The sequence below is a fragment of the Lagenorhynchus albirostris genome, chromosome 2 (genome assembly GCF_949774975.1).
Source record: "Lagenorhynchus albirostris chromosome 2, mLagAlb1.1, whole genome shotgun sequence".
Lineage (NCBI taxonomy): Eukaryota > Metazoa > Chordata > Mammalia > Artiodactyla > Delphinidae > Lagenorhynchus > Lagenorhynchus albirostris.
In genome coordinates, this window is record NC_083096.1 from 152,838,807 (window position 1) to 152,864,392 (window position 25,586).

The 25,586-nt window shown below is 60.5% G+C and overlaps 1 protein-coding gene and 2 long non-coding RNA genes across 3 annotated transcripts in view; 1 reads left to right on the forward strand and 2 right to left on the reverse strand.

Moving 5' to 3' along the window:
- FOXO6 (forkhead box O6) lies at nucleotides 1-21,227 on the reverse strand. The gene is made up of 3 exons (XM_060140365.1): nucleotides 21,084-21,227; nucleotides 20,407-20,986; nucleotides 1-2,193 (listed from the first exon to the last, which is right to left on the reverse strand). Exons 1-3 carry the CDS (start codon nucleotides 21,194-21,196, stop codon nucleotides 928-930), a joined length of 1,959 nt encoding a protein of 652 aa, XP_059996348.1. The 5' UTR covers nucleotides 21,197-21,227; the 3' UTR covers nucleotides 1-927.
- The window catches only part of LOC132514885 (uncharacterized), a 449,815-nt gene that overhangs the window by 412,249 nt on the left and 11,980 nt on the right, over nucleotides 1-25,586 (reverse strand). The window lies entirely within an intron of this gene.
- The window catches only part of LOC132514886 (uncharacterized), a 7,962-nt gene continuing 2,636 nt past the window's right edge, over nucleotides 20,261-25,586 (forward strand). Inside the window, exon 1 of the long non-coding RNA XR_009538974.1 lies at nucleotides 20,261-20,743. This is a non-coding gene — a long non-coding RNA (uncharacterized LOC132514886). The remainder of the gene's footprint in view (nucleotides 20,744-25,586) is intronic.

Here is a 25,586-nt window from a genome sequence, read left to right on the forward strand (position 1 = left end):
AATATTTAAAACAATTTTATTCATGAAAATATGCTGTACAATGCACTCTACACGGCCTCGACACGGCACACACGCACACGCACACGCTGACGGCACGGCCACGGTACACTGCCTACGATATGCGCCGGGGACGCCGCGCCCACAGACCGCCCCGACCGGACACTTATAAATACGGGAGAGAGGAGCCAGGACTGGCACGGAGAAAGGGGTGTCGGGTTGGGGGGCTGGATCCGGAGCTGAGGCCCACTGGGGAGGCTGAGACCAGTACTGGGGTATGGGGACGGGCGGAAAGGGAGAGGGACTTCCACCTGGGAGGGGAGAAACTGAGGCGGGCAAGGATGGGTGGGCGGGGCTGAACTGTGGGGCTGGAGGTCGGAGAGTGGTTTAGGGCCGGAGGACAGCTCAAGGTGAACAGCCAATAGGTAGGTGTGAGTGTGTTTCCGGGAGGGGTTCCTGGCTTGGGGTGGGTGAGGCTAAAACCAGTGGGAACGTGTCAATTGGGAATCAGATTCGACTTTGGGGTGGGCGATTCGTCACGCGGGGGCCCCGCAAAGGAAACTGAAGATTCGGAGACGCCCCCCCCACCCCGCCCCGCCTCCCGGTTGGCTTCCCAGACTAGCACGGCCCACCTCATTCCTCCCTACTCCCACCCAGCCCGGAATCCAACCTCCACTCCCAGGCTTCCCGCCCTTGGGAGTAGGGGGAGCGGGTCTCAGGAGCCTGGGCAAGAATGGCAGGGTGCCCCAGCCCCTCCCTACCACTTCCCTCAGCAGTCAGCTTCCGAGGGATGTCTCTAGCTGGGATGGGGCTGCCTCCTGGATCCCCTCCGTGGAGCGGGAATGGGAGTGGGGACCCGGGGATCAGGATGGGAAGACAGAGGCCCCTGGGGGGGGCGGGGCAGGGCACCGAGGGCGCGGGAGGCGGCCCTCAGCCCGGCACCCAGCTCTGGTTGGGGGGCGGGGCCCCAGCCAGGCCGGGCGGCGGCGGCGGCAGGGCCGAGTCGAAGTTGAAGTCCATTTCGTCGCTGTCCATGAAGTCGTTGAGGATGATGGACTCGACGTCGCACTCGAGGCTCCCGCTGAACATGTCGAGGTCCAGGTCGGCCGGGAAGCGGTCGGGCGCGGCACCCAGCGGCCCTGCGGCGGCGGCCGCGTACGGCCCCGGCAGCGCGTCCAGCAGGAGGCCGCCGGGGGGGCCCCCGAAGACGGCCGCGTGGCCCGGCGGCGCCACTCCCGCCGCGCCCGCCTCGCCGGGCAGCGTCATAAGGCTGATGGGGTGGGCTAAGGCACTGCGCGAGGGCGCCGGCGGCGCGTACGGGGCCACCCCCTTGCCCGGGTAGGCGGTGGCCGCGCCCGCCAGTGCCAGCTCCCCGGGCGCGCCCAGCACCGGGCCGGCCCTGGGCGCGGGTGGCGGTGGCGGCAGCAGCGCGGGCAGCGCCCCCGGGCGGTAGGGCGCGGCGGCCGGCGCAAAGCTGGCCTGCTTGTTCTCCTGGATGGTCTGCATGGGCAGGCGGCGCAGCGCGCCCAGCGCCGGCGGCCCGAAGCCCCCGCCCCCGCCGTAGGCACCGCCCTTGCAGCCGCCGAAGTAGGCGGGCGTCCCGGCGCGGGCCCGCGGCCCGTAGGCATCCTGCGAGCCGTCCAGCAGCGCCTCGGGCAGCCCCGCCCCGCCGCCGCCGTGCAGGCCCAGCGGGCCCCCGAGCTCGGCCAGGCGGGTCAGCTCCCCCGGGCAGCGCGCACCCAGCGCGGGCGACAACGCGCTCGCCGGGCTCGGGTACATGAGCGGCGACGACGGCGCCAGGGCCTCCAGGGCCTCGTCGTCCTCCAGTTCGGCCGCTTCCCCGAGCAGGGGTCTCCCGCCGCCGCGGAAGTCGGCCCACGCCTCGTAGTCGTCGCTGGCGTGCGAGGCCGGGCTCGTGGCCCACTTGGCCGCGGCAGGCACGGGTCCCGGGGCTGGCGCGCCCTGGGGACTGTCGTCGGGGCTTCGCTCCGGTGCCTGCAGCTGCTTCTTCTTGCTGGCCTTGCCCTTAATGCGCAGGAACTTGGCCCCGTTGTCCATGGACACGGCCCTGCGCCGCGGGGTCTTGCCCGTCTTTCCGCCCTCAGGGTTCAGCATCCACCAGGAGCTCTTGCCTGTGCCCTCGTTCTGCACGCGGATGAACCGGGTGTGCAGAGACAGGTTGTGCCGGATGGAGTTCTGTGGCCAGAGACAAGGATAGGGGTGGGGGAGTGGGAAGTGAGGGGGTAATTGATGGGAAGAGGAGTGGGAGAAAATAGAGAAGTGAGAGTATAAGAGAACGGGAGAGGAGCCAAAAGGCGGAGGGGGAGGAAATAGGGAAGATGAAAGGGTAAAGGGAAGAAGGGGGGAACAGGTGTAAGTACCAGGTCGGACAAACTCAGACTATCCATCCTCTACCCCAGACCCGCCCCATCCTTCCCGCTCCCCTGCCCCACACAGGCACTGTCTGTAGGGTGAGGCCAGAGCTTTGGGTCTAGCCTTTCCAGGGAGGCAACTGCTAAGGGACCTGCAGCGGGGGAGCAAAGACAGCCCCCCCCCCAACTCAGCCAAGCCCCGCCCGGGGCTAGCCAGGCTGCCAGGGCCCCCTAGCAGATTATGTAAGGGCTCATGCCGCTGCGGCTCATTTGTCCGCTCCCCACCACCCTGCCAGCCTGGCATGGCGCCAGGAGCCCGAAAACCCAGGGCTCCAGAAATCAATCTCGCGGTGACTGATTAAGCCCTGTTTAGAACTAATTGCTCTTTCGTGTGTGGGGAGAATAAATTACCTGCTTTAATTTCGTGTCTTTAAAATGCAACTGCAGGTAGAGAAGACTGTTAACCCTTTGCTGGGAGGGCCTGACCAGGGAAAGCAGAATAGGCTAGGTGTCCCCAAGGTGGGTAGAGGCCCAGACTTTCCCCCAACTTCTCTGAGCTTCTGTGAACTCCACAGAGGCCTTGGATCCCAGCAAGCCCCTCAAAGCACATCCACTGGCCATGAAGACCCCAGACCCCGCCTCTGCTCACTGCCCACCTTCAGGTCAGCCCAGGTCCCCTCTGGGCTGCAGCCCTCCCTCCCCTCCCCTCCTCACCCACCTGATGCAGAGTAGCTCTGCCCTCAAAGCCCCTTCCTGGTGGAACCTTCACAAAATCTCCACAAAGCACGTGGCATCAGGCCCATTTACAGACAAGAAGACCAAGGCTCAGAGAGGTGAAGTGGCTTGCCCAAGGCCACAGAGCCCTTCGGCTGCCCCTGGTCCTTCCCTGGGCTTCACCTTAGGCACACCTACACATATCCTCTTCTAAATTTCTGTTGGGCCCCATATCACTGCCTGCGTTTGCCAGGCCTGTCCTGGGGACAGAGGAAGGCTGGGGAGTCCACAGCTCCACTGACCTGGCTCCCCACAAGAAGCGGGAGGAGTAGAACTTCTGCAGGGCCTACGATGCCCCACCTCTGAGGCCTCCCTGCTGGTGGCCTGGACCTCCTGGCTCAGGCACTGCTGTGGAAACAGCAGGGGTTTGGGTATCTGCAGGGCTGGGCAGGATGCCTGGCTCTTTTCAGCCACCTAGCTATGTGACCATGGCTATTGACTCAATCTCTAGGAGTCCATGCCTCAGTGAGCTCCTCTGAAAAAAATGGGCGACATCCAGTAACCACCTCAGAAGGCTGTTAGATCATCACCTGAGATAACGTGTGTGGGTGTTTGGTGAACACACCAGGTGCCCATAAACGCTGGTTAAATCCCTCACTCTGGCCAGAAGACCTCACTTCTTAGCTCACTCCACAGACCCGCTCTGTCTCTACAATCCTCAGTATCAGGCCCTGAGTGTAACTGCGCTGGGCACGAACAACTCTGGGGAGCTGGCATTACCCCATCTCATGTACCAGGGCATGGAGGCCAGAGGCGTGATGTAACTTGCCCTCGGTCCCACAGGCGGCAATGCCAGGTACCACTCCAGATCTGCCTGGCGTACGGACCTGCTCTCATCTGCCCAGCTCCAGAACCTCTGATCCGCGAGGGCTCTCCCTCCTGCCTCCTTCCCGCCTGTCTCCAGAAGGAGGGGTCCTCCCTGCTGCCCAGGGCACCCTCCCACCCCTCACCCCCAGTTCCAGGTACTCACCTGACTCTTCAGGGCCCCAGGCTCCCTATCTCTAGCACTTTCTGGTCTTGGGAGATAACAGCTAGGGCTTCAAGGCCCGTCCCAGCATAGTCCTGCCTGGCTTCTCCTGGGGCCCTGAGAGGAGGGGAGCTGGACCCCCAGGGAGTGGTGCTCCCTGGAGTAGAAAGCCCCTCTCCTGCTCCCGCCCCTGCACCTGGCTCCCCAGCCCCTTCCCAACACCTGTGTTGGTTGGGGGGGGCCTCAGAGGCCTCAGTTCTCCTCCCCTGGGGGATTATCTCCCTTACCAGAGGCTCCACCTCCCAGCTTCTCCAGCTGGAGGTCAGTCAGGCTACACCTCTTTATCAGTGTCACCACGTGCCAGCCCGGTTCTGAGTGCTTGGGGGTGGGGGGAGGAGGAAGGACACCGCCAAGTACGGGCACCTCCCGAGTACCTGCCAGGTCAGCCCTGAGTACTGGAAGTACTGATAGAATACATTCTATCAGTCTCCACACAACGCAGGGATTGTGAGCCCTAGTCAAGATGAGGCGAGTGAGGCTCAGAGAGGTTCAGTAAGTTGAAAAGATCACACAGTTTAAGTGGCAGAGCCAGGCACTGATTTCAGGTTAGTCTCGTTCTGAGTCTAAAGGACCTCACGTTCCACCATGGCAGAAAGAACAAGTCAGAGAACTTCCAAAGAATCTTAGGAAACCAGTCCTCCATTTCTTCTGAAAATTTCCATGATGTAACCAACCCTAGAAGCTGGCAGTATGGGAAGCTGGGGGCATGTTACAAGGTCAAAATTCCTATAAGTCTTGTGCTTCCTTTGTAGAATTCAAAGGAATCTCGCACTGTACTCCGTAATACTTCCAAATTTTCTGAATATCAATAAAAATGTTTTAGATTACCACCAAGAACACATGTTCCAGGCCTATGAAGGTCTGCATCCTTCCCCGCTCTGTTCCCTGCCCAGCCAGGTACCCCTGAGCCCCAGCCCAAAACCACAGCTGGTCGGACCCAGAGAGAAAAAAGGACTTGCCCCAGTTCACCCAGGGATTCGAGCCCAGGCCTCCTGACCCCCAGCTTGGTGGCCCTCCTTCCCCGGCAAGCCTGACCTGGGGCCAGTCCCTCCTCCTCTCTGGGCCTGTTTCCCTCCCCATAAATTGATGAGATGGGCCACTGGATTCCAGGCACCTTTTCAGTCTGACAATAAAAAGTTCTTGGAATCATTCAGTCCAGAGGTTTTCAAACTTTTGTTTTTTTTTAAAGTAGTGGAACCTTTTTAGTGAATGGAATCTAATGCAAAACTTGAGTGTTCAACACTCAAGCCATCGGAGGTGGGGCAGGGGTACCTGGAGCCCTGCCTGCTCGGCACCCTCCCTTGGCGCTCTCACTGACAACGAGGCCCTTGCGGAGGGATTCTGCAGGCCAGATGGATGGGGCAGTTGAGGCCTAGAAAGGTGCCGTGCCTTGCCCAGGGTCACCCAAGGAGGTGGCCCAGAGCTGGGCGAGGACCTAGGCCTTGGTCTGCTGAGCCAGGCTCTTCGCCAGGTGTGCACCAGGGCTGTGCCCCAGGAGGCAAGGCCAGGCCCTGCAGCCCATTCTGGCTACTCAGGTCCCAGCCACCTGGTACCCATCAGAGCTCCCGGCCAAGATCCAGTGGCAAGCGCCGATCACATCTCGCCCACAAGGCCTCCTGGGAGACCAGAGGCCACGGAGGAGGTGAGGGAGACGCCTCTACCAGGCAGCAGTAACCAGGGCTCCCTCTCAGAGTCACCTAGCAACCCGCCACCACAGCTACGGCCCCGGCATGCCCCGGTTCCCCTGGTGCGCAAGCTGGGCCCGGCTTCTGGGGCCTCACACCTCCCACACCTCCATGCAGGCCTGGGGCAGGTTCCCAGGGGAGATGGGACCTCCCTGACTCAGTGCCTCAGAGACCATCAAGGGGCAGAGGGAAGGGACAGTAGGTGACATCCCATGCCCATCCTACTCTCCCTCAGAACCTGGGCGAGAGGCCAGCCCCCTGGGGCCTCAGGCACCAGGGAGAAGAGGCTGGTACGGGACAAAGAGCACGGGATTCCAGTCTTGGCTTCAACACCCACAAACAATGGAGCAAAAGATGCTTTGAACCTCCATTTCCTCAAACAGCTACCTGCTTGCACCCTGTTTCCCTCCAGGCAGCAGCTGGAGGGATCCTGTAAATAACGTGGACCACAACCAGTCCTGCCCAGAACACTCGGATGCCCCCATCTCACTCAGAGTAAAGAACAAAGGCCTTGCCGTAGCCCACAAGCCCTTCCGTGACCTCCCAGGCTCCTGCCCTGACCCTGTCCTGCTGCCAGGAACCTGCCGGGCACCATCCCACCTTGGGGCCTCGGTCGCAGGGGCAACACTGTTCACCCAGATACTCACATCCATCTCTCATCTCCTTCAAGTCTCTGTTCAGATGTCACCTATGTGAGAAGCCCCATCCCACCCACTTTTTTAACAAGTGCTTCTCTGCCTTGCCATTTCTCGGCCCCCTTAGCCTGCTCTGAATTTTTCTAAAGCAATTAGCGCTTTCTAAAGTACCATATAATTTCTTTATATTGTGTTTATTATTTATTGTCTGGTTTCCCTTATATTAGAAAATAAGTTCCATGAGGGATTTTTGTCCCCCCTTTTTTTCTTGTAACCGGACCCCATGTGTTTGGTATACGCTAGGCATTTCATAAATTTTTGCTGAATGAAGGAGAGACAGAAAAGGGGGGGAACATTGTATGGCAGGGAGAATTAATGAGACTGTCAGAGTGGCTGGCACATGATAGGGGCTTCTCCAAACTGGGCTGAGAGAGGGGAATACAGGCCGGAATGGGAGGCAAGCATGGGGCGGGGAAAGGCAGGAGCGGTCGGAGCCACAGAAGGAAGCGCAGAGAGGAGGGGCTTCTGTGCAAGGGGAAGAAGGGCTCCCAGGGTGAACAAGGCGGCTGCCCACCCCAAGCCCCACCTGCTCGCTCCTGCTCCCCAGATAGACTTGGGGAACCCAAGGCTTGCTGTGGCCAAGCTCTCTCACAGCCTGGACCACGTGGGCCAGAAGACGCTGCAGCAGCCCCTGTGGGAACAGAATAACCTCGCCCTGCTGACGGTGCCTCCCTCGTGGACAGGGTCTGAGCCATTTGGTAGCGGCAGCTCATCTATCCAAGAGGACACCCTCATCTATTCCCAGGACACCCTTCGCCCACGAGCGGTAATGCATTCATCTGACAGCACAACCCCATTTATCCAGCACACCAGTCCCATTTATCCAGCAAGTACAACCTCATTCGCTAACAGCACTCCATTCACCTGACGGGCCCCCTCATTTATCCAGCAGGACACCCTCATTTATCCTCCAAGTCAGAGGCTCTCCTTCCTCCTGCGGTGTGGCTGTGTTCTCTGATGGTGCAACCCGACTGATCCAGCGGGACATCATCTCTTCTACAAGTACACTTCATCCCGATAGTACAACCTCATTTATCTCATAATGCAGCCTCACCTTGCCTCCAAGAACCACCTCATTCCCTGACAGTACACCCCGTTTATCTTCCAGCACAACCTCATTTCTCCTCCCAGCATAGTTTCATTCCCTGATAGCTCAAGCTCATCCAATCTTACTTCTCCAGCCAGAGCCCACCAGATCTCAGGGCTGAAGAGTAGGGGCAAAGAGGGGGAGTTTGGAGAGAGAAGAAGGGCCCCACCATTTGCTGTCCCCTGCCTAAAGAGGGCTGCATGGCACGATGACTATATCCAATCTCCCCAGGCCCTAAAGGGCCCACGGACTTTGAGTTCTAGGTTGCTCGGCCCAGCCAGCCCTCGACCATTGCCCCACCTCCCATTTGGTCCCCTCGAGAGCTAAAGAGGGCCCACGGGATGGATCTCCTTCAGCTCTCCAACAGGGGAAAAAAACCCACCTGATTCGATTTGTAGCATTTGCTGATTTCTGTGGCATGGATACTCCCATCGTAGCCAATTTTAAGCTGGCAGCATGATGTCACTGAGTGCAGAACTGGGAAGAAGTGTGCACGATGAGCTCTCACGCGCCAGTGCAAGCCAGCTCTCGCACACCACTGGCCCGTGCTCAAATACCGAGGCAGGAGAAGGGCACCACCTACGATGTGGCAGACCTAAGCTCGATTCTCTAGATACGTTTCTTCTTTGAATCCTAACAGCCATGCAAACCGTGAGTAGGTGATGCTATTTTACAAAGTGGGGTGGGGGGGAGAACTGAGGCTCAGGTGGGTTAAATGACTCCTGAGGCCATGAAGCTGCGAAGTGATGGAGCCAGGTCTGGGTCTCGGGGCTGTTGGATTCCAGAGCTAAGGCTCTTCCTACCCACACCGCCAATGGGGCGGGGAACACTGCCCTGCTGCCCACCTCAGAGGCCATCCCTGCCCTGGTTCTCAAGCCCAATCTTCCTGGCTTTCATCAGAGACAGGAGACTCAAGTCTTGTGCTCCCCACCCACAAGCCCCGTGCTACCTCCTGGCCTCTGGCACCAAGGGGATTCCAGGACCCTCCCAGTTCAGTCCTGGGTCTTGCGTCCAAAACCAGGTATGGATTCCTCTCCAGGCTCTATCGCTGTCCAAGGTTCAGCCCGGCCCCTGCCTCAGGAAGCTGACCCCAGCTGTCCAGTGGGGGTGGTGATCCAGCTCCACCCTGTAGTGCCTTCCTGAGCAGAGATCACCTCTGGGGGGCATGAGTGCTCTGATCCCCTCCATGACTCCCATTTCCTTTCTCCCCGCTTCCTTCCCTCCTTTCCTGCATAAAGAAGGGTTAAGGGCTAGAGTTGGAATCCCAACTTCATCCATGTGACCTTGGGCCTCCCCCGTAAAAGAGGGTAACTATTGCAACGTCCGTGGGGGAGGGAGCGTGGCTGGGAACTGGATGAGATCCCACATGTCAAGAGTCTTCCTGACTCCCTGTCTCAGCCCCAGGCACAGCTCTTGTACAACACCCCACCCCCTCTGGCCCAGGAACACACCTGACTCAGAGAGAGCCACAGACTCTGGGGGAGGGTGGCCAGCACCGGGGGCGGGGGGGGGGGAGGGTCACTGGCTCTGCTGCCTGGAGTACTCAGTCCAAACAGGATTCCTGGCAGAAGGGGTGGCCTGGATGACCTCAGGGCCCTGAGGCCACATGCAAACCCTTGGTACTAGGGTGTGTAGTGAAGGAAGGGTAGAAGGGCAGGTGGGGGCATCAGAGCCACAGGCGTTGACAGGTGAATGGGCTTGGGGTCAGCAGTGGAACAGAAGTGAGCAGCCAGGGGCCAGGAGGAACCAAATGTCCAAAGCAAGGCGTGAGGTCAAGGGACGGGCCCTGGCATCCCCCACCCCTGCCCCCGCAGAGAAAACAGAACCCACACACCCAGCCTGGGCAGTACACAAATCAGCAGCAGAAGTCCCAGCTCACCCCTACTCAAAAGCCCATGGCTCCTCGTGCCGCCAGCGCTTGCGTCCAACTCCAGACTGACATTCAAGGGCCCTCTGGTGCTCTCCAGCTTCATTACCTCCATTCCCTTAAACCCATCTGGGACTCCAGCCACCCTGGATGTCTCACACCTCCATGCCTTCACACACTCTGTTCCCTGTGCCCTTCCCTCGCTCTCTGCTCAAGTGGTTCCTGCCACTCCATCAGGGCTAGCTGTGCAGCATTTCCTAGCCCGCTCTGCAAGCCCCAAAGATAGCTGCTCCTCCCTTCAGTGCCACTGCAAAAATCCACCTGCACGCTGGAGTAGAACTCTAGGTGAGGCTGCCTCCCCACCTGAACTCTGTGGGGCAGTCCTTGGCTCACAGTCCTTGGCTCCACACATAGGTCGGAACTCTCAGCAGCCATGAACCACTCAGGCCGGGCAACTCTGTGTCGTTTCTGTTCAACAAGACCTCAGGCCGGAGCTCCAGGCCTTGCCTCCTCCCTCCCGGTTTCCCCTCCGGTTCCTGCTGCCTCTGCCACCTCCCTACTTCTCCCCTGGCTTCTCAGGAGACTTCAGCAAAGTGAGAAAGGAAAGAAGCTACCATTTGCTGAGCATTCGGTGCGCTGTGCTGGCGCTCAACAATTAAAATCTTACTGAGTATCTGTAACAAACCTCTGAGCTCGTTTATTATCCTGACTTTACAGATGAGAAACTGAGGCTTCAAGAGACAACTGACCTGCCCAGGTGGGTAAGTGTTGAGGCAGGAATTCACACCCAGGGCCCTTGCTCTTCCTCCTACCCTGAGAGGCCTGTAGGGAGGAGCCTAGGCCAGACAGAAGCTTCCCTGGGGAGGGGGTGCCAGGTGCTGTCCACACTGGCTCAGCAACCTCTCCACAGACTCTTCCCTCCCTCTTCCAGGGCTAAAGGGGATCCGTAAATGCCAGGCCATTCAGGCCTCTCCCAGCCTCTCCTCATCGGAGCCTCCTCCCTCCCTCTGCCGGCAGCACATCCAACACCCCTGCCCCCGGCCCTGGGAGCAGCTGCAGTGACCTCACCCAGTCCTGCCCCGGGCCTGGCTCTGGGGAGGGCTCAGCAGCTGTGCCCCAGCCCTACAGGCTGGCTCCTGGGGGGGGGAAGAGGGGGGGAAGAGTGGGCATGGTGCCAAGAGGACCATCTGCTCTCCCAGGGGCATGGCCACCCGCATAGACACTGCCCTCGTCCCCAGGGGCCGCCCTTGGCCCTCTGTCCCCATGCCGAGGGGCTCCAGGAGCTCGGGGCAGCCCACCCAGACCGGGGCATCAGCCCTCATCTGCCATCTGTCTTCTACTGGAGCCCGAGAGGCCCTTGCAGGGCATGTTGGAGCACGAATGTCCGCTGAAAAATGAACAAGTGCTCAGGTTAAGCTCTGGGGGCAGAGGCCAGAGGCCAGGGCTGGGTATGCTGAGCACTGCCTGCTCCAGCACCAGCCCTGCCGAGCCAGGAGCAGGTGACCCCCTAGGGGCTTGTGGGGGGGGGGCGGGCCTCCATCCACTCACATCTGCTCAGCTGGCAGGTGCCTCTGGCTGAGGGCAAGCCCCTTCCCCCACGGCCCCAGCTCAGGTTACAAAAGAAGGCAAGGCCAGCTGAGGACAGGGGGAGGGGACTGGAGGGGTGGAGGAGGCATCACAACTTCCCAGAGTGTTGGGGGAGGTGAACTCGGATCCCGAGATGAGACTGAGGGCCAGAGAGGGAAGGACCATGCCCAAGGTCGCAAAGCCCGCCAGTGGGCAAAGAGGAGCCGGCGCCCAGGGGCAGGCAGCCCCGGATTCGAGGGTGACCTTGAGTAAATCACTGGCCTCGCCTGTAAAAATACAGTGCCTAAAACCTGCCTGCTTGCTTCCCAAGGCCATGGGGAAGGCTCTGTAGGCAGAGCAGTGGTTGGACCTAAGGGCAGGATGAAGCTTGGACGTCCTGATCTTCTGACACTCCAGGGACAGAACGGGAGGGACTAGAAGAAGAAATCCTACCCCCGACCCCAAACACATACACAAGTCAGTGTCTCTCAGGGATCAGGGCCCAGGACCCCTACCCTACACAGCACATGTGGAGGTATCTCCTTTCCTTTCCCAGAGCAATGAATACCAATAATGGTATTTGCTAAGATTTCACTGGGGACTTTACATGTAACTCTCCTTACATGCAATTCTCACGACAAATCTTGGACATAAGTCTTATTATTATCCCACTTTGCAGAGGGGGAAACTGAAGCTAGGTTGCCCAAGGCCACACAGAGGGTAAGTGGCAGAACTAGGACTGCTCCTCCCTGCTTGCCTCCAGACTCCTACCCACACCACTCTGTCTTACCTCTGAGATCCTCAAGGCACCAAAGGGTGCTGCTTGGAATCTTGGGGCCTCCACCCTCTCTCAGGCTCACCTTCTCCCCTGGACCCCAGTATTGGGCCCACATTGGGCACCTGAGCCAGTCTCTCCCCCCACCCCCACCCTCCATACCATCCTTTCTGCCCATGGCATTCCTCATCCCCCACAGCTTGGAGTGCCAGCTCCTTGGTGTGGCATTCAAGGCCATTCGCCACCCAGCCCCTGCTTGCTTCCCCAGCCTCAAGTCCTGCTGGGCTCCGGTTAACACAGCCAGACCCTGTGGGGCTCCTGAAGAGTCCTGAGGGTTTGACTCCTTTGCCTGGTTCTTCCCCCTCACCTCCAAATTCCCGTAGCTCATTATCTGGCCCTCCATCATGACCCTGGGTAGTTTTTATCCTCGTCTTATCTCCCCAGCTGGACCTGCAGGCATTTCGAGGGCAGGGAGCCAGTCCGGTTCCTCTGAGCAGTGCTGCACACTGGGTGCCCAGTGGGTGTAGGCCTGGATTAAAGTGAGTAGAGGAAGCGGCCATCAGCCCTGGGGCCTGCAGATGGAGGGGGGCGGACAATGTCAGCTCCCTCCCTCTGGGAGCTCTGGATTTGAGAAAGGGTACCAGGGTTCCCAGAGCCACCCCCGAGGCTGGAAGCCCCAGGGCCAAACTCTAAGGGAAATCAGAGAGACAGTGCTAGGGCTGGGGGGCAGGGGGGCAGCGGCCAGCCTGGACTGGCCTGGCCAGAGCACTCGGTTAGGGAGGAGTAGCCCAGGGGAGTTGCATTTCTGTCCCTTCCAGTGGGATACTGTGAGAGCCACTTTGTTTCTCTCAGCCTCACTTTCCTCATCTGCAAACCCGGGATAGTAGCAGTACCAGCTTCACGGTTTGCGGTGAAAATTAAATGGAAGCACACCTGTCATGGCATGTGGTTGTTCCACCCTGAGCTGGAAGAGTTCTGTGTGGCTGAGGCAAGGGTCAGAAGACCGCTGGGGTGGGTGATGTGGCCGTACAGGTTGACTGGGGCCAGGTAGCCAAGGCCTGGAGTGGCACGCTACAGCCCCAGGACTGGATCCTGTAAGACCAGCACCGCGCTGTACACATGGTCTCGCCTCCCCCATCAGACAGGGTTGTAGCAGAGAGCAGGGGCTGCGACTTTCCACTTCCTTGTGGGCCAGCGCCAGAGAGGCCTGCTGAGTACACGACGTTTCCCCTCCCTCCGGCAGCCAAAGGCTCTCAGTGGCACAGCACATCAGACACGGAGGGCAGGCGAATGTATTGTGGTGTTTCAGTCCCTTGGAGCTGACTCCATGGGGCTCAATTCCCTGGAGGACCCAGAAAAAGAGTGAGGAGGAGAGATGTGGGCTCAATCTGGGCAGCCTGTTTAGAGAAGAAGGTGGTCCACCCTGGGAGCGGAAGATGGGAGGGGGACTTCCCTGGAGGTCCAGTGGTTAAGAGTCCATGCTTCCACTGCAGGGGTTGCGGGTTCAGTCCCTGGTCGGGGAACTAAGATTCCACAAGCAGAAGCAGAGGAAGCTGCCATCTAAGGTATCGGTTCAGAATCCGACCCGTCATCAGACAGACCTGTTAAAATATAGATTCCAAAGCCCACCCACTGAGAGTCTGATACAGAGGGACTGAGACAGGGGCTGCAGATTGCACTACCTAAAAGCTTCTAGGTGACTCTGCCAACAACTAAGGATTTAAGGCAGATTCTCAGAAAGACACATTGGCTTCCAGAATCACCTGGGAGGTAGGATTTTGTTCAAACTACCCAAGCACCCGCCTAGTTTCTGAGGGGTGTCCCCAGGGTTCAATCCATGAGAGTCGATAGCAGCCTTGGTGAGCATGTAACAATGGCAGTGGTTTGGGTTGAGAACTCCAGTGTCAGGTATAAAGATGGCAGTGTGAGGGCTGCCTGGGATCAGAGGCAGCAGGGAAAGTGGGAGGGAGGGCAGGGCCTGGACAAGGCCAGCAGAGGGCCCAGGGGTCCAAACAGAGCAGTTTGGGCTTGGTTGGCTCCCAGGGGAACTGAGGAGCCCTGGAGGGCTCTGGAGCGAGCATGAGTGAGCCCTGGGGCAGGAGGGCTGGCTGGGGTGTGGGCTGATACTACACTGGCATTGGAAGATGGCGAAACATGGAGGAAACAGGTCTGCATCTAAATCTAGGCTCAGCCTCGTCTCAGCTATGCTACCTTGGCCAAGTGACTTCATCTTTCTGAGCCTCCATTTCCTCAACTGCAAAATGGGGCTATTAACACATACCTGGCAGGATGCAGGGAGGATGAAATGAGAGGATTTATGTGAAATGCCCAACTGACTGCCTAGCATCCAGGCGTTAATCCTCTGAATTCCCGTTCCCCTTCCCAAAAGAGGCATCCCCCTTAGAGACCAGAAAGGCTTCTCTGCAAAGAGGGAGGCCCGGGGGGGCGGGGGCGGGGGGGGGGGAGGGTGTGGGAGGCCCCTCCCCCACACGCCACCTGGCCCCCCTCCCACCTCCACATATGGGTTGGGGGGTGGGGAGAGGCAGCAGACAGCCAAACCCTCCCAAACAGGAGTTGGTTTCCATGGTAACCAGGATGCCAGGAGGAAGGGGGGCGCTCCAGATCCAGCTGTCCCCCTGAGCGCCCTACCAGGGCCCCAGAGCCTCTGCTAATGCCCACCTAACACCCTGCACCCCCCATCTGCCTGCTCTGGTAGCCAGCTGGGACTGCCAGGAGCACTCCCTCCACTGTGCCCTGAGTTTGTCTGCCACCTGGGTACTGCCAGGGGCAGGGTAGGCAGCCCCAAGCAGGAGTTCCCAGTTTGAGTCCATCCACACCTGTACTCACGTGCTTCCACCCATGATAAGTCCCATTAGGTACTCTGTGCTCTCGGTCCCAACTAACCCCTCATGGCTCCTAGAACCAGAGGGTTCGTCAGTCACAGCCCCGAAAGGGCCACAGACTGAGTGAGTTAAGGCCCTTTGGACACAGATGAGAGCACTGCGGACCAGAAGGGGAGAGAGCTTTGCTCCAGCTCACACACGCTAGATCAGGGTCCCCTACAGGTGCTCTGCCCACCACTCACCAACTCCCGACTCCACAGCTCCAACAGACCCCAAAGGGCTGAACTAGGACACCCTGAGCGATGCTCCAGAGAGATGGGTCATGGCCAGGGAGAAAGAAGGAAGGCCTAACAACTTGAAGGTCTTGTCTAGCAACAGAACGGGCAGTCCCAGAGCTTGCGGGCTCCAGGTCCCTGGGAGTGTGTGAGAAAGGGATTGACCTGGGAAGGAGGCTTGGAAGCGGGTGATGGGCTCCACCTCTCTTGGAGATCCAAAGTCAGACTCAGGCGTGGAAGGAGTGGGCACCAATGTGTACCTGTTTCTCAGGTACCCACTCCCAAGCTGGGAGGCAGGCCACAGGCTGCAAATAGGAAAGGGGTGCTGAGGAGTCAGCCACAAGTTAAGGGGGACAGTGAGGTGAGGAGGGGGCTCCCCCTGCTATAGCTCACATCCACACACGCGGCCCGCGACCACACCCTCACCCTTCACAAGACATAGAGAGACGGGCTTCCATAGCCCCCAGGACCCCACGGAGTGGCCACCAGCAGCTGCCACTCAAAGATGGGAGAAGGTGGGCTGCAAGAAACAAGCCTGCACCCTTCCCAAATCCCTCCTCTCCAGTCCCAATGGCACAGGAGGAAATGCTTGAGTTTGGGGGACAGGACGGGGTTCAGTTCCCAGGTCTGCCACTTCTTAGGGATGTGACCCTAAGACAAGTCACTTCACCACCTGGGAAACCGGGATGCTAACACCCACCTGGAAGGATGGAGGACAGGATTTGAGGGGATGTGGGCTTGGCTGGTGGGCGCCTGCTGTCCGGCGCTCTGAGCCCTTCCCCCTCTCTGGCAGAGCCCCTCCACTCCACTCAGTCCTGAGCTGGGTCCTCAGGGCGTGCAGAGAGGGGAGCCCCAAACCGCAGAAAGTGGCGGCTGGGGGGCGCTGAACTTTCGAACCCGCACACACCTCCCCCCCAAGCGCCGTTCATTACCTTAACAGGAGTTAAAAATAACCGTCTCATCTCTTTAAATTAGTCTGTCTGCAATTACCGCCTGGCACGGCGCTGCCCGCCATCGTCCCGCTGGAGCGGCGCCAGGTGGCAGGCGGGGGCCCTCACCCTGTCTGTCGGTCTGTCTGTCTGCCTCCAGGTCCCCCCCTTCTCCCCGCAGAGGCGCAGCCACCCCAGGGGCCTCCCGGCGGCCCTGCCTCCCAAGCTCCCCAAGTTTCTGGGGAGGGGGCCGCCGGGCGGGCCACGCGGCGGGCAGAGTGTGGGGCCTTCGGGGAGCAGAGGACTGGGGGGGAGGGGCGCGGTGGCGAGGGAGGGGCGCCGGGAGGCCCGGGAAGCCGGAAGGGCCCGCCGCGCGCCAGCGCTCGTGGGTGGGTGTGAGCAGGTGGCCGTGGGAGTCTGCCGGGCGTGCCAGCAACTGTGCCAGGAGCGGCTGGCACGGGCTCGTGCCCAGGAGGCGGGCAGCTGCCAGCCCCCCGCTCGTGCAGCGCGGGGGGTGAGGACACCCCCCAACCCGGGCTCACACCGCCTCTTCCCGCACCTCCACCAGCCCTCGGGGCTGGGGATCCCCGGAGGACAAAGAAGAAGGAGGGAGCCCTGCTGGAACGGGCTGGGGGGAGGAGAAAAAGGGGAGCCCCTGCACGCACAACCACCGCTCAGTCGGGCTGTAGCAGGACCCTCCTCCCGGCCTCTCAGATCAGTGCCTCCCCTCTAGCCCCCACCCCACCTAGGACCTACTGGCCCGCGTGGGCCGGATGGGGGGGACACCCCCCCACCCGATCCCACCCCACAACAGCCAAGCTGCTCCAGGCACTGAGGGAGAAGGGAAATCCCCATCCACTGGGCTCCTCCCCCACCAGTCCCGTGGACAGGAATGGGAGGCACCCCGGCCTGGCCTGGGAGCTCCCAGGGGAGCTGGCAGCCTGGAAACACAAAAGCAGGCGGAATAACTCCAAGGGCGCTAAGTGGAAGGAGCACCAGGACCCAGAGCAGCCTGGAAGGCTTCCCGGAGGAGGCAGGTGGGGCTAGAGTGTCTGAGAGGAAGTAGGAGGCTCTACCTGGATGTGGGATATCCACACTTTTGGGACACTGGAGAGGGAGGGAGACTCCTGTCCAAGCCCTCGTCCCAGGCCTGGAGACCCTCTGCCCTGACGGCAACACTACCAGCCTCTCTGGTGGTGTTCCCAGCACCAAGCCCAGACTCTCTTCGGGCTTCAGCCTGTTGGGTGCCTTAGGCCTGCTGTTGATCTTGCCTCCTCCAATTCCTCTCTGCAACACCTCTGAACTATCTTCCCACATCACAGGTGGGACCACAGGGCAAAGGCCAAGCACAGGGCCCTCACTCGGCCTTTCCCATGCCACAGCCCTGCCATCCCACGCTCCTAGCCCTGCCCAGGAGCCCTTGGTTCCAGCCTGGCACACCCAACAGTCTCCCAAACCCAACATACGCAATTCCACCTCCTTGCCTTTGCGTATGCAGTCAATATCCCTTGGAAGACTTTCTCCCCAATTCTACCCCCACCCCGACCCAGAGAAGACAGACCAGATCAAGTGCTCTCTGTGAGGGACCTACCCCACTCTCCCCACACCCCTACTCCCACCCCCACTCCCCGGCCCCCAGTCCTGCCTGCAAGACAGAGGGCTTGCGTGTGGAACTGGCTGAGCCCTGATGCATCCTGAAAGCAGGTGCAACGCCTTCCCCTTCGGTCCCCCCACTCCATCTAGCACAGGGTTCGGTACACTCCAGGGACTCAAGTGCAACACTTACGTGGGGGAGGGGAGGGAGGAAGGAACAATGGGGTCCCTGGCCCCAGCCCTGGCACCTGCAGTGTACCACAGGCTCTGCTAACCGGAGGGTGGCTGGGAGTTGGGAACAGCCCGCCACCAGGGCCCTGGAGGGACTGACTGGGAATGGGGGAACAGGCATTAGGAGGGACAGGAATGAGAGGGGAAGGAGGCTCCCTGGGGAGCTGGATGGGCGGTGGGGTAGAAGGAGGACAGCCACTGAGGAGATGAGATGGGAAAGGCCAGGGGCCTCTCTGAACAGCCCTCCTCCAGTGCCTTGGGGGTCTCTGCCAGGGCCTAGGTCAGGAGCCCAAGGCTGAGGCTCCCTCACCAATGCCCTAGCCCAGGACAAGCATTCCTGAGCCCAGGCGCAGGGAGAACCAGTGTGTCCCCAGCAGCGTGGTGCAGTGGAAACTGCATCCAATGGGCAGGCGGGAGGCCTGGGCCATCATCCAGGGCCTGCCGCTCACTGATGACCTGAGAAGAGTCCCATTCTCTTCCAGGGCCTCAGTCTCACAGTCTGAGAAATGAACTCATGGGACTAAATTATCTCCAAGTACCTTCCCAATCACAGTCTAGGATTTAGATCTGCCCCTGTTTGAAAGCTGTCAGTGTCCCCCTCCCACATCCAGTGCCAGCAGGACACTATTCCAGAGGCTCTGGGTCCCTGGAGGGAGACACATCTGGACTGGAATCCAGTTTTCCCATCTACTGACTGTGTGACCTTGGGCAGTTCACTCCTCCACTCCCTGCCTCAGTGCCCAGCCCTATAAGTAGTGACAGTAAAACCCACCTCAGGGAGTGCAGAGAGCATTAAAGGAGATACCTGGCACAGATGCCTGAAGGTGCCTGGCACGGGGCTTGGCCCTGAGACCCTCAGTGAACTGCAGTTCTCTCCCAGCTTCAAGCCTCATGTTCCCTCTTGCCATCTTCCCCATCATCCCTCACCCATCAAGCCCAGCTGGAGCTCTGCCTCCTGCAGGAAGCCCTCCTGGCTTATTCTGGCCCATAGTACCCTCCCTGGCCTCAGCACCCTCTTCACTATCCACGTATTTCTTCACTCTTTTACCAGACATGCACTGGTAGTTCCCAGTGCCAGGCTCTATGCTCGGTGCCGTGGGCACAGAGATTGTTCTGACACTGCCACTGTCTTCCAAAGCGGGTGGGGAAGGGAAATGAGACAGGACACAAAAGACTAAGACCTATGACAGGTAGGGAGAGGGCCAGAGAAGAGGGAGTCCTGAGCTAGCTAAAAAGGGTTAGGGAAGGCTTCCTGGAAGAGGCATCTGAACTCTGTGCCCTTGAGGACAGGGTCTATCTACAGGGATAAGTGAAGGGTGGGACAGTACATGGGAGGGAGGTGGGAGCAAAGCACAAGGGCAGGACCCATTTAGGAGAAACAAGTGTTCCGGAGGGGGCTGAGCCCAAGGGGACCGGAGAGAGGATGGAGAAGGAGACTCATGTGGGCCCCTCCAGCCTGTGTCCCCACCCAGTAGTGGCCACAGACAGACAGAGAAGCTGCCAGCGTAAAGCCTGAGAGCCATGGGCTCCCAGGGCAGAGCACCGTGGCCCCTACAGTGCAGCCCCTGGGCATCTTGAGCTGTCCATGTCCGCAAGCCTCCCCTCCTCCCCCAGCACACCTCCTTCCTCTGACCCTGCCTATAGGCACCACCAGCCAGAGCCCCTTCCCTCCATTCAGGCATGCCTCCCTCATAGAGACCCCCCTCTCCCACAGGGAGTCTCAAAGCTCACAGGCCCTAGGCATGGCCCGACCCCCACCCCACCCCAGTCTGCTTTCCCCCAAAGGCATCGACTATCCCCACGCCCCAACAAGTTGGCCAGGGGAGGGTCTGGAGGCCACAATCCCGTCAAGACCCTGTCGTCGCCCAAGATGGCTCCCCCCTTTCCATTGGTTGGTACTGAGGCCTCCCTGGGGTGCCCCTCCCCTCTCCCCCTCCCCCAAGTGCATCTGGGCTCAGAAAGCCAGGGAAGTGGAAGACAGCCTGGGGTGGTCATGGGCAGATCCCCAGGTCTCAGTACCTTGCCCTCACACCAGCAGGGATCATCACCAGCCCACCACGCTGAGCCAAGCAAGGGGGGCAGCAGCTGCCCCATGGAGAACTCAGATCTCAGGTCACCTGACCAGTTCCCCACCCTAGGCTGGCTGGTGCCCTAGAGTGAACTCCTGGCACCACAGAAAGAACTGTGGGCCTAGGGTCGCATTCCTCACCCTGCGGCCAGCTCCAGGGAGGGCAGTGGGAAAGATTTGGGAGGAAAGCAGCCACTGGCCTCAAGTCATTATGTCAGCTCTTTAAGGAGGGTGCCCTGGTGGAGAGGGTAAAACAAGAGTAACACAAAGCAAACTCGTGGGGTTAAGAGGGGGGTCCCCAATGTATGAGGCCCGAGAATAGGTTCTTCTGCTATGCCCCCAAGGATGGGGTGAGGGTGTCCCTCGAGAGTGCCTCAAAGTGGCAGTCCCTTGTCACCCCACCAGACCTCCCAGCTCGCATCCAGAGCGTGCACACAGCTGCTCCCAGCACGCCCCCGCCTGTCTTCCGGCCGGCCCCACGCCCTGGGCACACACTCTGTGACTCCTGGGGGTGCCCCAGAGCCTCCCTCTAGACCGCCCGCCGGGAGCCCAGACGCATCTAGCAGCCCCTGGAAGCCCCAGCCGACGACTCCAGACCCCCTCCCCTGCCGGACGCCCCCACCTTCCAGCCGGCCGAGCTGTTGCTGTCGCCTTTATCCTTGAAGTAGGGCACGTAACGGACCATCCAGTCGTAGATCTGCGAGAGCGTGAGCCGCTTGTCCGGGGCGCTCTCGATGGCTTTGGTGATGAGGTCGGCGTAGGACAGGTTCCCCCACGCGTTCCGCCGGGAGCTCTTCGCTTTCCGCAGCGGTCCGACCTCCGCGCCCAGCGGCGGCGCTGGGGCCATCGGCGGGGCCGTGGCTCGGCGCTCCGACCCGCAGTCCTCAGCGCCCTCGGCCACCCCTGAACCCAGCGCTCCGTCCTCGTCGCCGACCAAGTCTGGCTGCGGCAGGGGCCAGGTACACGAGCGCGGCCGGCTCTGCGGCGCGAAGTCCGGGTCCACGTCCACCTGATGCGCTCGCAGCTTCGCAGCCATGGTCCCGCCCGGCTCGGGCGAGGAGGGGAGGGGGGCTCCGCGGATGGTGGGCGGGCGGCTCTGGGATTTGCGCGCCCCGGGGAGGCCCGCGGGAGGGGTCCCTGGCGGCGCCGGCTCAACCGCGGGGCGCCATGGGCCGGGTCGCGGAGACAGGGGGCTGGACGCGCTGGGAAGCCCGAAGGGAGGGAGAGATGGGGGCAGTGAGGGAGCGGCGGCCCCGGAGCCCAGCGGGCACACACCTCGCCCAGCCCCGCTTCTAGCACCTGCCGCCTGCCTGCGCCTGCAGCCACCACCGCCACCGTCTTTGCCGCCGCTCCCCCGGCGCCGGCCCCGCACGCGGGCCCCGCTCTCCCGGGACGGGGCCGGATTGCACCATGCCGGAGCCCGAGCCCGTGCCGGAGCCCGCGCCGCCGCCGCCGCCCCGTGAATGCCGCCGCCGCCGCCGCTCCGGCTCCAGCGCCAGCTCCCGCGCCTGCCGCGCTCAGCGCCGGCTGCACCTCGGATGGGCGGGGGACGGGGAGGGGGCGGGCCCGGCGCGGGAGAGGGCGGGGCGTGCCCGCCCGCGGCCGTGGAATCCTCGGCCGGCCGGGTGCCCCGCCCGCGGGCTGGAGGTGGGGGGGCGGGGCTCCCGGCCGGGGGCGACCCTGCCGCAGCCCCAGCACGCAACAGCGCCGCCTACGGAGCAGGGGAGGAGCGGCGGGTGCGACCCCGCCCCCTACTTTGAGCTGGGGGAGGGGGCGCGGGGGCGAGGCCCGAGCGCTCTCATTGGTCCGCAGCAGGGCTGTCCCGCCCACGGACTCGGCAGGATCCCTCCCCGAAGCGCGTCAGCCGGTTATTGTTACAACCCGGGGTTTCCCGGGGCAACGGGGATGGGGCGGGGCTCAGAGCACTTGGCTCCGCCTTCTATTCCTGGGAGGAATGCCCCGCCCCTGTTTCTAGACACCCCCCATCACCCCCACCCCCACCCCGCCCCGGTGTTTCCAAGTCTTCATTCCAGAAACCTGGTGGGGTGGATGATGGAGCTCTCCTCTTCTTTGTGCCCTGGGCTGGAGAAAGGGAGAGGGTCAAGAATACCTGTGTTCTGGGTCAGGCTTGGCCACAATTTTGGCTTCTCCATCTGCAAGTTGTTTTTCGTGGGCTTTCAGGGTGCCTGAAGTTTAACGTGTAGTAGAATCAACCTGGCGAGCTTGTTAAAACATATTGCTGTGCCCCAGTCTGGTAAGTCTGGGTTGGGGCTTGAGACTCTGCATTTCTGAGAAGTTCCCAGGTGATGCACCCTGGACCACACTTTGCAAACCACTGCTTTAGAGTCTGTGGGAGGCTCTTGCAGGGGCTGTTGGAGCAAACACTTGCCCCAAATTTCATCCTGTTTGGGGAGAAGTTGCTCGTTCATTTAACAGTTATTTATTGAGCACCTTTGATGCACCAGGCACTGTTGGGGCTACTAAGGCAAGAGCAGCAGCAGAGACAGATGAGGTCCCTCCCTCATAGGCTAGTGGAGAAGTCAGATGTAAGTCAGATCATCATACAGCCTCAGAAGGAAGAGGTCGGATGAGCAGTTGGGCAGCCCATTACCTCATCCCACAGGGCCCTAGGCTAGGTTTCCAGGCAACACTCCACCTGCCAGCCTTTGCTTGGTGCATCCCCTCTGCCTAAAACACCCTTTACCCTCCTCAAGGTCCTCCGAAGATTTTCCCATTCCTCAAAACTCAGCTCAACTTATCCCTGACACCTTCTTTAACCCAGCTCCCAGCACTTGTCCTTGTCCCTTGCTTGCCCAGACCACTGCTGCTCTGCCAGTAATATCTATGTCCCTTTAGCCCAATATTTCTCTTCTGCCAGTCAGGAAACTGAGGCCCAGAGTGGGCAGGTGTCTTGCCCAGATGGAATGGCCAGGACTAGAATCTAAGCTCACCAGCCAGTACCACATTCCTGGAGAGGCTGGAGACTGCAACTTGCAGAAAGTTCTCTGGGCAGTGGGAAGGCTGGTCCCAGACCACAGGAGACACCCCTCTCTCAAAAATTTCTTCCTTTCAGCTTAGGTCCCAAGGAGTAGGGCCAAGGGTGAGGGTGCGGGCAGGGCTGGAGGGGCCCCTCCTCGCCACCCCCCCCCCCAGGGTGGGAGCAGGTCCAGCTTGCAAATGCCTGGCATGGCATCTGCCTGAGTCACATCCCGAAGGCAAGGGTGCATGGGAACCATTGGCTGTCCCCTTTCTGCTTACATATACACACACACCCTCCAGGTGGTTCTGTTTAGAGTCAGAAGGGCCCTGAAATCACTGCTGGACCCCCTCCCACAGTTCTCATATGCCCTCCCTGCCTGGGGAGCCCATGCTGAGGGCTGCCCCCTCAGGTACCCTGGAAGCCAGGCCGGCCTCCTGCTGGTTTTCAGCCCTGGCGTAGCCTGCTCTGTGAGACGGGGCCTGCTGGGGGCCATACCAGAGCTGGGAGGATCCTTAGCTGGGGGCCCTGGCACAGGCTGCCACTGCGGGGCTGGGAAGCCAGGTTGGCAGAGACACCCTAGAGGCTGACTCAGGCTCTGCTCCGGCCCCTGCCCCTCCCAGTGTCCACAGCTGCTGCCTGGAATCTCCTCTGGGACCCACACTGGAACACTCAGCCCCCGCTCCCCCCCTGCCACACACACACACTCACACCTACCATGCACACCAATGCTCATTTTTCTCTACTCACAACTTGGTTCCTGCTCACATGTTCATTGTAAAGCTGTATAACATAGTGATTAAGAGTATGGACAAGTTCCTTAATTGCCCAAAGCCACTATTTCCTAATCTATAAAGGAGCATCATCATAGCGCGAACTTCAGAGGCTATTTGAAGGATTCCGTAAAATCGTGAAAGTCAGCACGAGGCTCAGAGTAAGTGCTCAATAATCCTAGCTGTTATTATTACTGTTGGTGTAATATCTTCCCTCCCTATTTGTCCCAGGTCACACTGTCCCACCTGCTCTCACCACGCACGCACTGGTGTCCACTCACACACTCGGGCTCACTCGCATGCACACTTGCCTATGTCCCTTACACGTGTGTCCCAATTCTGCAGACCCTCAAGTTCCTGTGGTTCCAACCCCAGGGCCCTCCCACTCCCCTTCCCTCCTCCACACTGGCTCTCAAGCTCCCAGTTACCCTCCCTACCACTCCCACATTCATTCCTGCTCACAGACAAGCCCCCACTTGCTCACCCTCGCTTTCCTCCCCCTTCCACACACAGGCACGTTTGCTTCTGCTCACACCTTCCCTTGTACTTAAACTCACTCACATTCCAATGCACACACACTCGCTCACTCACACACAGACACGTGCTTTACCCGGTCAACTTACACTTGGATCACAAAACCTGTGCACATACACCCGAACGATCCCAGGGCACGCCTTGGTACCTCAGTTGTCCATCCCTCCCAGTGACAGGCACTACCCACCTCTCCCGAGGCACACTGCCCTCGGCAGACCCCTTCCTGAGCCACGCACTGACCCCCCCAGCCCCGCAGGACTGTGTCCTCCCAGCTGCTTCCCCTCCTCCAGTCTCAGCTCCCCAGCCCCTCCCAGCTCTCAGAATAGCCCCTGCCGCTGTCGCCACCGCCACCTCCACTGCTGCCACCGCTGAGCTGTCAGGGCCCGCCAGAGCCCGCTTCCCCAGCACGGTGCCAGCTGTCTCGGCTCACTCGGGGCAAGTGAGGACAGAAGACAGGCTTCTCTGAGGTCTGATGGGCGTAGCTGCTCTGCACCCCCAAGAACCCCCTTCCAGAACCCACCTGGAAGACAGTCAGCTTTCGGGGGAGCCCAATGCCACTTGCCCAGCATTTTCCCAGTCCCCAAAGGACTTTGCCTGTGTCCCTTTTGGTCCTCAAAAGCCCAGAGAGGGCTGCCTCTCCTTCATGGCTGAGATAAGCCGAGGTCTGGGGGGAGGGGTTTGGTCAAGGCAGAGCAGTGAGTTGGGAGCAGAGCCAGACCAGGGCCAGCCATTCCTCGCCCCTCCTGGGGGACTTGAGGGGACCCTCCCCTAAACTGCACAGAGAGCAAGAACCACCCCCCTGCCCCCACCTGCCGGTACCGAGAGCAGAGCCTGGTTGACATTTGATGCCACAGTTGTCAGGAAAAGAGAACAGCACAGGGGTGATGTCTGGGGACGCCTCTGGAGGGGGAGGGGCTGGTGCCCAGCGGAGGCCTCCAGGGGTAGAAGGGGGAGCGTCTGCAGAAGCCAGAGGGGACATCAGGACAGCTGGGAGAGCCTCCAAGGCAGGCTCAGGCCTGGCCCAGGGACAGTGTCAGGGAGTGGGCGGGGCTGAGCTGAGGCTGCTGGCTGAGGGGGACAGTGCAGCCGGGGAGGGCACTGAGGCAAGGCCCGAGGCGCCTTCAGCTGCCTTCACAGTGCAGGCCTGGGCCAGGGAGTCCTGCGGGCTCGGGGAGGCGGCTTAGACCCGTGGCTGCTCCGTGCCCAAAAGCATGGGGCCCAGGTCAAGAGGGCCTTGTGTCCCCCTGGGCCAGGAGTCTGTACCGCCACCGACAGTGGCAGAGAAGTAGTGCTGAAGTGAGCTACTCTTATAGGCCAAGCCTGTCCCATCCACCATCCCACTTAACGCTATATCCTTATCCCCCTAAGTTTTACTGAGCACTTGCTAAGTGCCAGCCCCTGCGGAGTACCTGCCAGGCATGATACTCCTTGGGAGCAAGAACTCTGCCCATCTCGTTCACGGCTGTGTCCCCAGGAGCCAAAGCGGGGGCTGGAACAGAGACTTTCAATAAACATTTG

What these genes read in the sequence shown, in the direction of transcription:
- FOXO6 (XM_060140365.1), bottom strand. Translation starts at nt 21,196, where the DNA reads ATGGTGCAATCCGGCCCCGTCCCGGGAGAGCGGGGCCCGCGTGCGGGG. An exon ending in CAGGCGCAGGCAGGCGGCAG is followed by an intron (nt 20,987 to 21,083) that starts GTGCTAGAAGCG and finishes CGGGCTTCCCAG; the next exon opens with CGCGTCCAGCCCCCTGTCTC. An exon ending in ACAGCTCGGCCGGCTGGAAG is followed by an intron (nt 2,194 to 20,406) that starts GTGGGGGCGTCC and finishes CTCTGGCCACAG; the next exon opens with AACTCCATCCGGCACAACCT.